At 34.5% G+C, this 14579-nt stretch overlaps 1 protein-coding gene across 1 annotated transcript in view; it reads right to left on the reverse strand.

Moving 5' to 3' along the window:
* Window positions 1-13569, reverse strand: part of LOC149844800 (uncharacterized) — a 93665-nt gene extending 80096 nt beyond the window's left edge. The window contains exons 1-3 of the mRNA XM_089995288.1: window positions 13427-13569; window positions 6629-6787; window positions 3867-3959 (exon numbers count right to left, since the gene is read on the reverse strand). Of these exons, the coding sequence (XP_089851414.1) occupies window positions 3867-3959; window positions 6629-6760 (225 nt within the window). The 5' untranslated portion in view covers window positions 6761-6787; window positions 13427-13569. The remainder of the gene's footprint in view (window positions 1-3866; window positions 3960-6628; window positions 6788-13426) is intronic.
* Window positions 13570-14579: the final 1010 nt, after the last annotated feature.

The raw sequence follows: 14579 nt of genomic DNA on the forward strand, positions 1-14579 counted from the left end.
AAATGGCACCCTTCCTATATCAATTATTATTGTTGGATGCACTATTATAATTATGTTTTACAAAGTGGGGGGACTTATAAGCCCTTACATTGGTATCCGGTCTTGTAACGGCCAAAACATCATCACTCTTATTAGTCATGCCAAGACGAGTTTCTTATTAGCATACCTCAGCAAGAGCTTCTTCAAGAAATATAGTTTTAGTCCTATGAAGAATATAATACCTCACTTATTCAAATTTTGATCTTAAACCATAGAGAAATTGAAAAAAGTGTTTTTTTCAATTTGTTCTTTTCAAAGCTCAACATCTTCGGGAGCCACCCATTTTGGCTCAAGTAGTGTGAATTCATCCCAAACAAGAGACAAAGCACTAAAATAGTCATGGACACACATGTCCCCTTGTTTAATGGTTCTAATCTTGTCTTGACAAAATATTGTCTAGCAAGAACTTTTTGGGTATACATACCCTTAATAAAAAACCAAACTTCATTAGCTCTTCTAAACTTAGCAATGTTGGCACATATTTTTAAGTCAACATTGTTCATGAACCATGCCAAAAAAATTTGATGATTGTTTTTCCAATGTTCTACCTCTATTTGGTGTTCATGGATAGTTTTATCTCGATCATCTCCTATAAGGGTCTTCTCAACACCTTCTTCGATTTGTGTAAGCTTTAGAGAGGGTTCAAGAGTAGTACCCATTACGAACCCCCCAGGTTTCTTATCCTTGAGATGATTCTCCATGTTGGAAGCCCATATCATATAATTGGTTCAATTGAGTTTGTAGGAGAGCTCTACTCTTGCTTCATGCTCCATAACTAAAAAGAGTTGAATAAAGAAGAAGAGTAAGCAATACACTTTAATCGCGAGCACCCGATCTTCAATCACCACGAACAAGGGCACCAAGATCAAATGAACTCAATGGGCTTTGATACCATGTAATGAAACATAAGTGGACAAGCACAAAACAGTCCACTAAGAGACTCTACAAGAGCCAAGAGGCAATACACAAGAAGACAAGCACAAAAGTATGAAACATAAGTGCACAAGCACAAAACAGTCCACTAAGAGACTGTTCAAGAGCCAAGAGGCAATACACAAGAAGACAAGCACAAAAGTGCTAGTAAGACTAAGCCAAACACGAAGACAAACACATAAAGACAATAGCCTTTATACATAAAAAGATAAGCACAAAAGTGCTAATAAGGCTAAGCCAAACACAAGACAAACATAAAAAACAATAGTTTTTATCAAGGTTGCCAAACTAGGAAGCGGAAGCGGGAAACGATACAGGAAGCGAAAGCGAGAAGCGAGGCATTTTAAATTTTATAGGAAGTAGGAAGCGAAGTATCAATTTGAAAGCGAAATATGAATAAAAAATGAAGCAATATGGTAACTGAATCGAACAAGAAACAAATAAAAACTAAAATAAAATTGATCATTCTCATATTTCATGATTTTTCACTAAAAGAATTAAATTTTCGTTTAAATCTAACAATGATGGTTACCAATTTAGAGAAAGTACATGAGAAGTGAGAGAAAATACATGAAAACCATGAAAAAAAAATGTGAGAAAAAAATATAGGAAGCATAAAAGAAGCGTGTGGGAATCGAGATTCCCATGAAGTTTCGGAAGCGAGGAGTATCACGCTTCCGAAGCGAGTTTACGGGAAGCGAGCTTCCCACCTACCTAAGAAGCTTCTGGTAACGCTGGTTTTTATTGAGATAGCTTGAGAAAAAGCAATAATATAAAGAGGGCTATGTCACATGGGTGCAGGGGTGCGGCAAATATATATATATATATATATATATATATATATATATATATATATATATATATATATATATATAGATAGATAGATAGATAGATAGATAGATAGATAGATAGTCCAAAAGTTAGACATAAATGACCCTGGGTCCGGTCAACGCACCCAGGGTCAGGTTGACAGCACCGGTTGCAGCACCCGCGTCGCGTTGACGCAGGTGTGGCACCCGGTTGGCCGAGTCCCTGTGACATAGAAAGAGGGTTTAATCCCCTCTATTTATACACAAAAAAGGGAGACCAAGGGGGGCCCCCATAGAGCGGTTGGGAGCCCCCCAACAGTCATATTTGTGATCGTTGGGGTGGCTCTCAAGGACTCTGAGTTGCCCAAAAAGGCCTTGGTCAAACCAAAAAGAAAAGAAAATAAAAAAATTAAAAAGACAATTACAATATAGTCCCTAGTGGACTATCTATTTACAGATCCAACAAAAAGACCAAAACACCCTTATGGGTTATGACTAATTACAAAGGTATATATATACATATATACATTTTAATTATTTATTTTAACATCGGATTCGTTGGATCCTGTTTAATTCAGTTCTGGAACTAAATGTGTCAAGATTGGGTCAAAAGCTAAGTTACATGGCCCAGATTAGACATATGAGTTGGATCTGGTTCATTTAGAATCGAACCTAAATGGTTTTTCGTTAACCCATGTTAGTTTCTGCCCTTGGAGGCTTTATTGAACCAAACTAAGGTGAATTTATAATGATAATACCATTTCAACAAAAATATAAACTTAAAGGCAAAAGCAAGTGCCAAGAACTCCCCTCCATTCACAAAAAATTGAGTATTTATTTATTTTCTTTTTATATTTCTTGAACAAAAATAATAAACAGCACATCCGAACAAATATCATGTTTAAAATAAACATTCACATAAACGAATGAAAATCAAATATAATCAAACACTTTTGGAAGCCGTCCCTCGCGGTGAAAAAATACTGAGGGCAATTATCTTGGCCTTCTTAATGCATCAAGAATAGGTCCATAAAATTTTCTAACAGCAACAAAAAAGGACAGGCTCTCATGATTTAAGCTGCCATTTAGTAACTGCCAATATCCAACAAATCTTGGTCCAATACACAACTATCCATTTTTTTATGATAACTAGCAAAGTGTACATCAACATGCTGGCGAGAAAAGTTGCATACAAAACCAATTAAATAGTTTAATCTGAGGGAAAAAGAAAAGGAAGAAACACCAAAATTCCACTACAATTTTCAAAAGGGCCAAAAGATAACATGATGCTCAATCATTTTAATTATATTACTTCGGATTTCCAAAAACCAGTTCATTGAAACCAAATTGTCATTGCCATGAACTGGAAACCCGTGATTATGGGTTTTAACAACCAGCTCTTTTTGCTCATATATCTTCCTCAGTTAGGATAGTTTATCATACTAAGGAAACCCATCAACCCTTCCTCTCTATCGTGTTTGCAAGAAGAAATGACATTCATGTATGTCAAAATCTCAAAAGCATGAAAATAGCAGGTTGAGACCACCTATCTCTAGCCACGGTAAACAAGGAAAATGGAAATACAGAAAAACTGCTAACATAGAAGATCCCGATAAATTGGCCAAGCAGAATTTACTAACTGATGTGATACAAGGGAGTGCTTAAAACATGTTTTTCTAACAATTATACATTATCGGTCATTGTTAAAAGATCCTCCTGCCCTCACAAGAATGTGTTATCATCGTTGAAGGGAAACAGTGTTCAGAAACCGAATCCCCAGAAAGTGTCTTGTGTGAATTACAACTCAAAGATTTTTTTTGTACATATTGAACATTTGCCACAATCTGTGCCATGTGTTCGGCTTTTATCTTAGACTCACAAAGTGGTCACCAACTAAATTCAAAACAGAGAGTAAGATGAACACTGTGTACAGTCTCCGCCTATATATTAAACAAATTGATGATACAAGAAAGCAGACACCAGCAACATACCATAACCTCATCATAGAACCAACTATTAAACCAAATAATCTGAAAAAAAAAAAGAGGAAATAACTGAAAAAGAAATGACAAAAAAGGAGCATACTTCCAAAAAAATATGAAAAACAGCATCCTTGAACTTGGAAATCCCCAGCCAGAGTTCTTGAAGATATTTCTCAACTTCACCAGATTGAAGAAACTAGCATTTATTAAAATAAACAGAATTAGTATAAGCTAGAGAATGTATCAAAAACAAATTAACAGTTGTACCAAAAGCAATAAAAGGTTGATATATACTGCACCTAGCAACTACAGAAGTAAAAAAAATAATTTCATTCAACCACGAGTAATGTAATTAGCAAGAAACCTCTAGTCATCTAATATTCTTGTATAATTCAGTGAAAGGAGACCAAGATTAGTTCCAGTACCAAAATTAGGACATACATTATTAGCATCAATAGTATTTTACAACTAAGGTGAAAATACACACAAAAAAATGGTTCTAGCTTACATAATCAATGAATAAGCGAATTACACTGCACCAAAATTCAATACCCACGCATACATACATTTAAATATAACTACACAATAAAGGCACAAAAAAACATGAAAATTGTGCTTGGCTGACATACATACATGTTGACTTTCACTATGTTTTTTTCTTATCTACAAATGATTTGACTGACACTATTATCTTTATTTTCCCAACTAATCATGGTTCTCCACTTGGCATTGAAATTATGCAATAAGAATTTGCAGTATATATATATATGCAAGAACGCATACATGTCTATGCACGTTAAGCCCCATCAAGAAATCATAATTGCAGCAGTTATTTGCGTAGTATGAACCTCTAGACAAGTTTTTTCAAACTTATTTACTAAAAACATGCTTCGGATCGAATTGATTTAAAGAAAAAAGTGAATCTTTATAATCATGTTTTACTGCAATGAGCCTTTGCTTTTTTATCTCTCTAAAAAACATGGTTGAACATGAAAAATACCTAATCTATTACCTGTTTTCAATTACGATAAACACATCTAGAGGATCAGATGAAAGCAAAAAAACACTTGCATCCATGACTTTTACAATTTTTGAAGGTAGGCAATGGAATCTAAAATAATGAAGTCACAAGAAAGCCAAAACTAACCCGTGGATCAGGTTTGGCACAGCCAAATTACTATTTTAATATTCTGACTTGACTGAAAAAATAATGATTTGGACTATTTCCAAGAGATGCTTATCTTTGTGAAATATTGGTTGTTGATCTTTCACCGTTTTGAAGAAGAATCTTACTCTGGTGTATATATATATATATATAATAGTTTTGAACCAAGAGTCTGTGACATCAAGTTTCTTTCATGATCTTGATCTTGGTTACTTTGTTTTATATGTTTTATATGTTTTATAGTCTAACATTGATACAATTATAATTGTATTCCTTAATGATATTGAACTTTGGACTTGGTTGTGCAACAAGAAGTGGGAGTTATAAACAGTGTATACATATAGATACACGTATCGGTAACACACGTGCACACACACACATCATCTGAGAACATAATCATGCTCATGTAAGATATCCATGTCATTTTTGTGCCCATGTGAGATAGCAATATACAAAGATTTATATTAATGATCATTAAGCCACTTAATTTTTAAAGCAATGACAATTACCTCAGATTATACATGTTCACATAGGTCGCATGGTGCAAGAAATCAGAGTATTTTGGCAGAGTGGTGATAAATCAAGGGAAGGTCAGTAGATAGAGCACAAATTTATCATAGGTTTCATCAAGCACAAAACTAACTCCCTAAAATTTATGTTTAAAGTTGATGTTGCATGTTATAGAAGTCTTTCAATATTAAGATCTTTCTGTAATATTCATCTACATAAGATGGATGATCAACAAAGTTTTACCAACTTGCAGATCCTTGTAAACTGTTTATTAGGAACAAAAATACAACCCGGATTAAATTTAATTATTCAGATGAAGATTCAAAAGATTTTCTTTAATACTTTTCCTCTACTTTGCTTTTTCTGTTCTTTTCTCATAGTGAAAAACGATGCCAACAAGTAACAGCTTAACAACTTTAAACAAGGCTTGACAAAAAAAATTATTACTTATGGGGCTTTGATGATTGATCATGATTTGCTTGGATTAAACTAAATGAACCCAGTGAAACAAAAGCCAAACACCAGCCAAAAGTTGAAAGAACAGGGAGGCATGGATTGGTGGTCTATACTTGAATGAATGACAGATTCATCATAAAATGAACAAGACAGTTTTTACCCCCGTTAATTTCAGGAAGCAATTGCAAATATTTGCAGTCTGATTCTAACTAAATCCTTTCAAACTTGTGATGGTATTCATAAGCCCTTTTAAGACCGTGATATAAGCATTTTGTTTTACCCTGTTAATAATGACTGGAAAGCTATAGTAGAAAGTAAAAGAACATTGTGATCCCTTAAACTCTTTGAACAAATGACTGTTGCGCCTTATCAACTCTAACAGTCACACTCGTGCAACAACCATTGGTTAAAAAACAATATGCAAGGATAGTACGCACAATTTGGTTAATTCTTCATTCCAAACTGCAAACTGTGTCATATTTCTTATGCCAACAATTAGAACCAGAGATTTTAGAAATGCCAAAAATTAATATTAGTTTTGCAGTTTCCCAATTTATTTCCCTAATTTACCAAGATTCTGAGCATTAATTATCTATGCCACCTACGTCTTCTGTATAAACCATAAGGACGGGTAACATGAAACCAGAAGTAACTCAAGCTGGTGGAAACTGCCAAGTTTCTTAAAGAACCAATTTTCATTTCAAATATAAAAATGTCAAAGATTACAAATCAACCTGCAGTGCAATCTCTTCCAGGGCACTGCAAAACAAATGTGTGCCACTAACAATAGATCGTTTTACAACAGTAGGATCCTCATTTTTCAAAGAGACTAACAAGTCAGCTACAAATGCAGAAGTCTGCTCCATATCCTCAAGCTTAGCTCCACAATTAACCTGCCATGAACAAAGTCAATGCTTTCCTCACAAAAACAGACAAGAAGCCGGTCCAAAATCTTTATAATGCAATTAATACAGTCAAATCAACTGGAGGAACTATGGAGATTAGGGGAAGAAAATGGAAAGCCTCTTTAGAAAAACAAAAGGACGTGCCAAAAATGATACGCAATTAGAAATCTTCCCTGAAAAGGGCAAGATAACTTTCTCAAAAAATGGGACAATGAAAAAGGCAACACATGCATTCTAAACAAATGCAGAGGTAGAATTATACAGTAATTCCTTCATATATGAACACTCAGTGTCGGATCCTCCACCCCAGAGGAGACATGCACACGCACAAAGCAATTTCACACATGCACGCATGCACACACACACAAGAATACAGCCATAAGCACATACACATGTCCACACAGAGAGAACATAGGCACAAGCATATAGCACATGCTCCAACATGATTTTGACTTTTACCAACGTCCATTGACACACACACATGCATGCACGCACATATACGCACCAAAAGCTTTTAAGGCATCCTATAAATGCATGTAATTTATAATGAAGGCTAGTACAAAAAGAATTCAACTGACCATGAAGGGTTTTCCATTCTCGCTCATAATCCATGAGAGTACATGCTTCTACATAGAGGCAATTTGCAACATTCAATTGTAAATAGTGAAGATCAAGAAAGCTCTCACATAAACTTGAATATATCAATTCAAATTCCCAGAGCAGATCACAATCAAACATATGTCGGTACATAAACTGATACGATATACACCTTTATCATATTTATTAAGATTATTGGTCTATATCGAACCGTATCGTATGATACAAGAGTGCGTTGTATTGTATCATACAAGTCAACTCTTTTTTTTACTTTTCTGATGGTGAGAAAATGGCGAGCGGCCACTTGTGAGGGCCATTTTTAAGGCCCCAGGGATCATATTTTTACCCCATTTTTGGGCCTTCTCCCTTCTTCAACCTCATTTTCAAGCTGCTTTTTGTTTTCTAAGATCGAATCAACCTCAAAAACTAGAATTTTTGCGAGTATTTTACCCTAAATCTACAAATTTCCATTTTAAACGACCTTTTTTATTACCTCTAACCTCCAAAATTGAGCCTTAAGATTTTGATTTGTCTATGTAGTCAAAGGCCCCAGGCCCCCAACTAGTCGGTCTAGGCTAAGTAAAAAGCCTAGGCTTTGCCATTCCTAGGTGGGTACCTTAAAAGGTACCAATTTTGCAGACTAGGCACCGACTAAGGCGCCTAGTCGGTGACTAAGCTGCCTCCGCCTAGGCATGAGGGCAGTTTAATTATTTATTATTTATTAATCATATATATATATATATATATTGTTATTTTTTGTATATATAATTATATGTATGTGTGTGCTTGTGTGATTTGTTCTGTGAAATCATGAAAACATGGCTAATTATTATATTTGTGTGTTTCTGCTTCTTTGTTTTGGGATTTTTTTATGAAACATTGAAAGCATGCACAATTAATTTTAATTGATTATGCTTTTTATATATGTGTGTGTTTGTTTCTAATGATTTTTTCTATAAAAGCTTGAAAGCATGTTGAGCATTATGAATTATGTAATATGTTATTTATATATAAATATGTTATTGTGCTTTTGTGAAAGGTCGAAAGCATATTTTGTTGATTATAATGAATATGTTATGAATAATTATATATATATATATATATATGTATATTCTGGTTATGTATATTAATATATTTTGTGAAAGCATGTGTAATTTTGTACTTGTGTGATGAAATCATCTTATTAGCAAAAAGAATTAAACATATTTTTATGTGTATTTTGTGTACTTTTTTTATATTGAATTGGGGTATCGACTAGTCCAACTAGCCTCGCCTAGTCGATTAGTCTTTTTAGGGGTCTACCGACTAGGCACCGCCTAGCGCTTTTGACTACATAGTGATTTGTACAATATTGAAGTTGGAGGAAGGCTTAAAACACAAAACCAAGTGTATAGCGCTGGTTTTATATTTTTACAAAATATTTCTTTATTTTGACCCCCAACCTTTCTTTTTTGTTTTGAGCCCTAGGTGTGTTACTAAGTTTAGTTCTACCATTTTCACCCTAAATGACATTTTTGTGTGCTCTTAAACCTCAAAATTATGCTTTAAGAGGCCAATGGAGGGTGGAGGATGCCTCTCGATCAATCTAGCCGGGGAATATTGCAAATCAATGGACTTGAGAACGAGTTGAGAGGAATAGTAAAGTGTGACTTTTGTGGTTTTGTAATTCACATTGGATTGTATAAATTTAAAGGACGTGTTATAAATAATAGCAACTCCATCGTATGATTATGCAACCATCATATTCCATTTGATATTTGTGTTGAGCATCTTGCAAACCTTACAGAAGATTATAAAAGAAATGTGCAAGCACATGCAGCATTTGTCAGGGAAAAATTACCAGAGGTCATCCCTGGTTCAGAAGATAAAGATGACTCATCACCATGTCAGGCTATTGGATGCCATAGTAAAGGGATAAAATATTGAAGATGACTATATATATATATATATATATATATATATATATATATATATATATATATATATATATATATATATATATATATATATATATATATATATATATATATATAAAATGTGTGTGTGTGTTTTTTTGAGTGCTAGCTTTTATGGACTTTGGTCCTAGCATTTGTTCTATAGAATTGTAATTGTAACTTCTGTAATGAATATGGAAACCTTTCTGCTTGTATATTTAGTGATACTTTATTTTAACTAATTGTATTTATGGTGATTAGATTTAACAATGGCCTTATGTCGTCTAATTGCTAATGACACAGCATGGAATACTATGAAGTTTCTGAGTGCAAAAGGGGGTATGCGACTCTGAGATGTAGGTTATGAGGTTTATTGATTCAGTAGGGCTTGCATCACATAAAGAAACACATTGCACAGAAGCTTGATCCATCAATGTGAGCATGCAACAAGGCTCCATATAAACACAGGATGAGTTACGAACAGATTTGAATGAAAGAAATAGAAGAAACGAATGGGCATTACAAGCATTGGCATGCGCCCAAGTCCTCCATGCACTACTAAATGATGAAGATGAAGAGGAACGACAACAGATGGAAGAAAGTTGAATGTTTGATGATAAAGACGAGTGATGAGTTTTGTTGTTTTGACTTGTCTCAAAACTTTTATGCAATGAAATTTCATAACATCTATGTTAATGACTTTATGTCTATGTCTATGTCACATGGGTACACCCATATACCCCAAGTACCAGTGTTGACATGGGGATAGAGGTACTGGGTGTGTGTTGGTGCAATTTGGCTGGGTCGGCTCGGACCTAAATCAGACAATATCCAAACTCCCCTTTTTTCTTAATAAAGTTTGTGTCTGGTCAAAGGGGCAGGCCCATACCCCTCTCCCTCTCCCTCTCCCTCTCCCTCTCCAGACAGAAGAAACAAGAGAAGGAGAAGCAGGAGAGAGAGAGAGAGAGACAAACCTTCAAGGCTCCTCCTCCTCCATCACCATCATCATCTTCTTCTCCTCGGTTTGCACGAGACAGAGAGAGAGAGAGAAGGAACAAAATAAGGTTTTTTTCCCCTCTCATCCACTTAAATAGCCTACACCCCCTCTTTTAAGTTTTAACCAAAAAAAAATTGTTTAAATTACCAAAGTACGCTATCTTTTTCTTCTACTAAAAGATAGCTTAAATTACAAAAAAATTTGTTTATTTATAATTTTATATTATACATAATGCTAGTAAAATGGTTTATAGTTGCAGATCTTGATCCGATCCATATATATATATATATATTGTCGTACCCCTATACCCATACTTTTTAAAATCCTTGTGTCATACATTTGTACACATACCTGAACATGCACCTGTACCTAAGTGACAAGCTTTATGTAGTCAACCTGATGTCAATGGTGCACATTTATGTTAGTAATCTTTTTATTTTTCAATCATTTCTGATTTTTTGTGATAATTTATTTTTTGCAAATTTTTAAGTGTCCTTTTTTTGTGTATCCTACGAGAAGATATGCTACAATATGTCCGCATCTCTGACCCTTCCAATATGTTTTTTAGAACATTGAAATACACTTACGGCATGTTTCAAAGCAAGAAAAACTCTCATAGGAAATAAATGTTTTGCCTATGAGAAGTTTTGATATGATAATTTTTCTAAAATGAAAAATTTTCACTTGTTTGGGTAGCATGAGAAAAATAAAATGGAAAATCTTGAAAAATGAGAGAGAGGAGGTGGGGGGAGCTTCTCTGGCATGGTTTTCGGGGAGGTGGGTGATGGTGGGTGGTGAGATGGATGTCTTTTTAGGGGTCTACCCACTAGGCACCGCCTAGCGCTTTTGACTATATAGATCGCAATATAATCATTGAAAAATCAAAAACTTTTTCTAAAGGAAAATATGAAGGCATTTTAAAAATGTTGGAAAATTTATATATATTGTGATAATATCACAATATCATCACGATATAATAGGTGAGGTCTCGCCTCTTTTGGTCCAGATACAGCAGAAAAAAAAAGAGCAGATAAGAAGGAAGGAAAGGAGTAAAGAAGGAAGATGAGAAAAAGGAATGAAGCTTGTCCAATTTTTTTGTTTTATGCTATTTTTTCAATTTTTCATTTTATACTGATATTTTTTTATTTATTGAAAATTATATAATATCCCAAAATTTTCCCTCAACAAGAAATAATCAAGACCAATATTCCTTATAGACGTTATCTACATCTTTTGCTTAGAGGGAATCAGCTATTTAATCATTTGATTAAGACATGTAAGTGTATTTTTTATAATGCTTCAAAAATCAATGGCCTACAATGTGCAATATTGCCTGCGGTAATAAATAAATTGGGCTTTTTCATCGAAAAAAAACATGATTCAAAAGCTGGTTCCTACTATTTGGAACATGTTGAACACATCTATGAGTTTCGATTGGATCCAAAGAACATGGACCTAGGACTTTCAGAGACAACATGATGTAGTGGTGCCATTAACTATGTATTCAAAATCGACAACCAGGCGCCTAGATGCCCTAGGCATCGAGTCAGTGTGTAATCTAGAGCACTTAGGCGCTTTGGACTTAAAAGGTTTTGATTAATCCAAGTAGTCCCCTCCTAGGCCAACTAGGCGCTGAGTAGCCCCTGTCTAATCCCAAACTTGTCTTTTTGTTACCTATATATATATATATATATATATATATATATATATATATATATATATATATATATATATATATATATATATATATATACTGTTTTTAAAGGGTAGATATATAAATTAATCTCTCTTTTTTTAAATATATGTATATATATATATATATGTGTGTGTGTGTGTGTGTGTAGATTCTATTAAGTCTTCTACAAATATATGTTATTGTAAATTATGCATTTTCTTAATCTTTTTCTGTTTCGACATCTACTGCCTAGGCATCGACTAACACTCTTAAGCCATTACCGAATGTTTTTCTATAAATATATATACATATATATAAAGCATAAAAGCATATACAGACTAAAAGTTTTACTTGTAAAACTCTACCCACCTGAACCTTGTATAGTTGCCTCATTCAGATGTTTCTACTTAAGCAACTTACTTACGTGTATAATATTCATATCTGACCCATTTTTTAATAATAAGTAGCTAAAATAGAGCAGTGTGGTGTTTACACTTCAAACAACTTATGCAACATGCACATTGTATGATACCCATTACTGCACTTTCTGAGCACAAATGATTTAATTTCTTTAAATTAGAAAAAAAAAAGATCAAGAATAAACCAAGAAACACCGAGCAATCATGTAAGGTAGTTTACTAAGATATCCTTTTTGCTTATGACAATTCATGAAAGACCTAACATTTTTGAAAAATACCAAGTTGTCTTCACCAAGGTCTTAGATTTATCAGAACGGAACATAGCAAGCTCAAGATAGCTAATTGCCATGGCATCCTCGATGCGTCCTCACGCGCTCAGCCACTAAGAGTGAACTTAGGATTCCACTTGAGTAAAAAAATAGCAATAACAGGGTAAAAAACAGGAACAAAAAGTATACGATTCGATTCCTCTCAAAAAATAGATATATGAATCGGAAAAGAAAAATCAAAGAGAAAAGAGGTAAAACACGAAGAAAACCTAAAAGGTAACCATTTTATCAATCATGCACGAACTCAAATTCCAGTCAACAAATACAAAATAGGGTTTTTCAAACCGTTTTAGACAAGAACCCGAAAAAAACAGAAATATAACACCAACAATTCCGCCAAAAAAACAACAAAATAACCAAAAATAACACGAAAAAGGGAATCTTTATGTGAAAAAACAAAACCCCGAACATTACGAAACAACCGCAACGTAGGACGAACTCCTATTCGGGAAACGGAAACCGAGAATCGACGAAAACAAGGTACATGAAACAACGACGAGTCGAGTTGGAAACGGAGATGAACCCAAAGAGTGAAAAAGATCAACATAAACCAGATTTCCCCTCAATCCCCATCCAGCGATTGCGGTCTTCGACGCGACGAACCGTTACGATTCTCGAAGGAAAGTCACGAGATGATTAGAAAAGAAGCGAGAGAGTGAGAGGTGAAAGATCGTACCTTGAAGGAAGCGTTGCAGAGAAACCCTAGGCGTTCCCACGCAGCGTCGGAGGAGGAAAAAGGACAAGAGACGCGCGAGCGAAGGAGAAAACGAGTCCGTTCGCTCCGCTCGAATCCGTTGTTTGTGCTGCGTTAGGTTCCCTTCCTATTATGTCGAACCCTTCGCTATCAGGGGTGGGCAACCGGTCGGGCAGCCCGGTCAGCCAAGCCAACCCTGCACACCATGTGCCGGTTTTGGGTCAGGGTTAGCTATAGTCCGAAACCAATGGACCGGGCTCGGTCGGCCCAGGGGCCATTGAGCCGACCTCATGAGCGTGAGCTACGGAATTAATTGCTTAAGATGTAAGATGGTAACTATTATTAATTATAATTAGTTGCATTAACTTTAAGAAAGCATTGTAGGCATTTTTAAGAAAGCAGACTACCTTAGGTGATGTAGGTGCAATGAGAAACAGAGCGAGATAGGAGGAAGACGGCAACCTCGCCTACTAATGTAGATCTGCCACCAGAGTTTGGTGATGGCGACAGCCACATTGGAACCATGAGGAACCCAGTTGACTCCATCACAAACACGATATTAAACCACCAGATGCTTGTAATGGTAATTATTGTGAGCACATTATATTAAGGTCAAACTTTTGGTACATCTTTCATTGTAATACCAATTAGTATACTAGTAAATATGCATATATTGACTCAAAATCATGATTTGTCAAACAAGGTTTTTGTTAATATTGTTTTTTGAGATATATTCATAATTATTGTGTTTGTTAATGTTTGTTTTTTGTATCCCTAAATCTCTATAACTTTTAGAGCCTTATTTTAATTAAAAATATTAGCTAAACAGGGATGACTTTGTTAATTAAGAAAGTGGTTATCTTCCTTTTATTTTTATTTATTTGAAATAATCATAGTAATTAAAGAAGCTATACATGTATATACATGTTTCATATAACATCAATTTAAATATATAAATGAAATCTGTATGACCAAGTCAATGTTCTAAATTAATAAATATGACCATAAATAATCAATTGAAAGATCTAAGCTTATCTAGATAGATCAAATTTCAAATAATAAATACTTGTAATTATAAATAGGATTAAGCTTATTTAAATGAGCAATTGAATCCGTCAAAACAGAAACTGTTTGA

The sequence above is a fragment of the Nuphar pumila genome, chromosome 2 (assembly GCF_984573655.1).
Source record: "Nuphar pumila chromosome 2, dmNupPumi1.hap1.1, whole genome shotgun sequence".
NCBI lineage: Eukaryota > Viridiplantae > Streptophyta > Magnoliopsida > Nymphaeales > Nymphaeaceae > Nuphar > Nuphar pumila.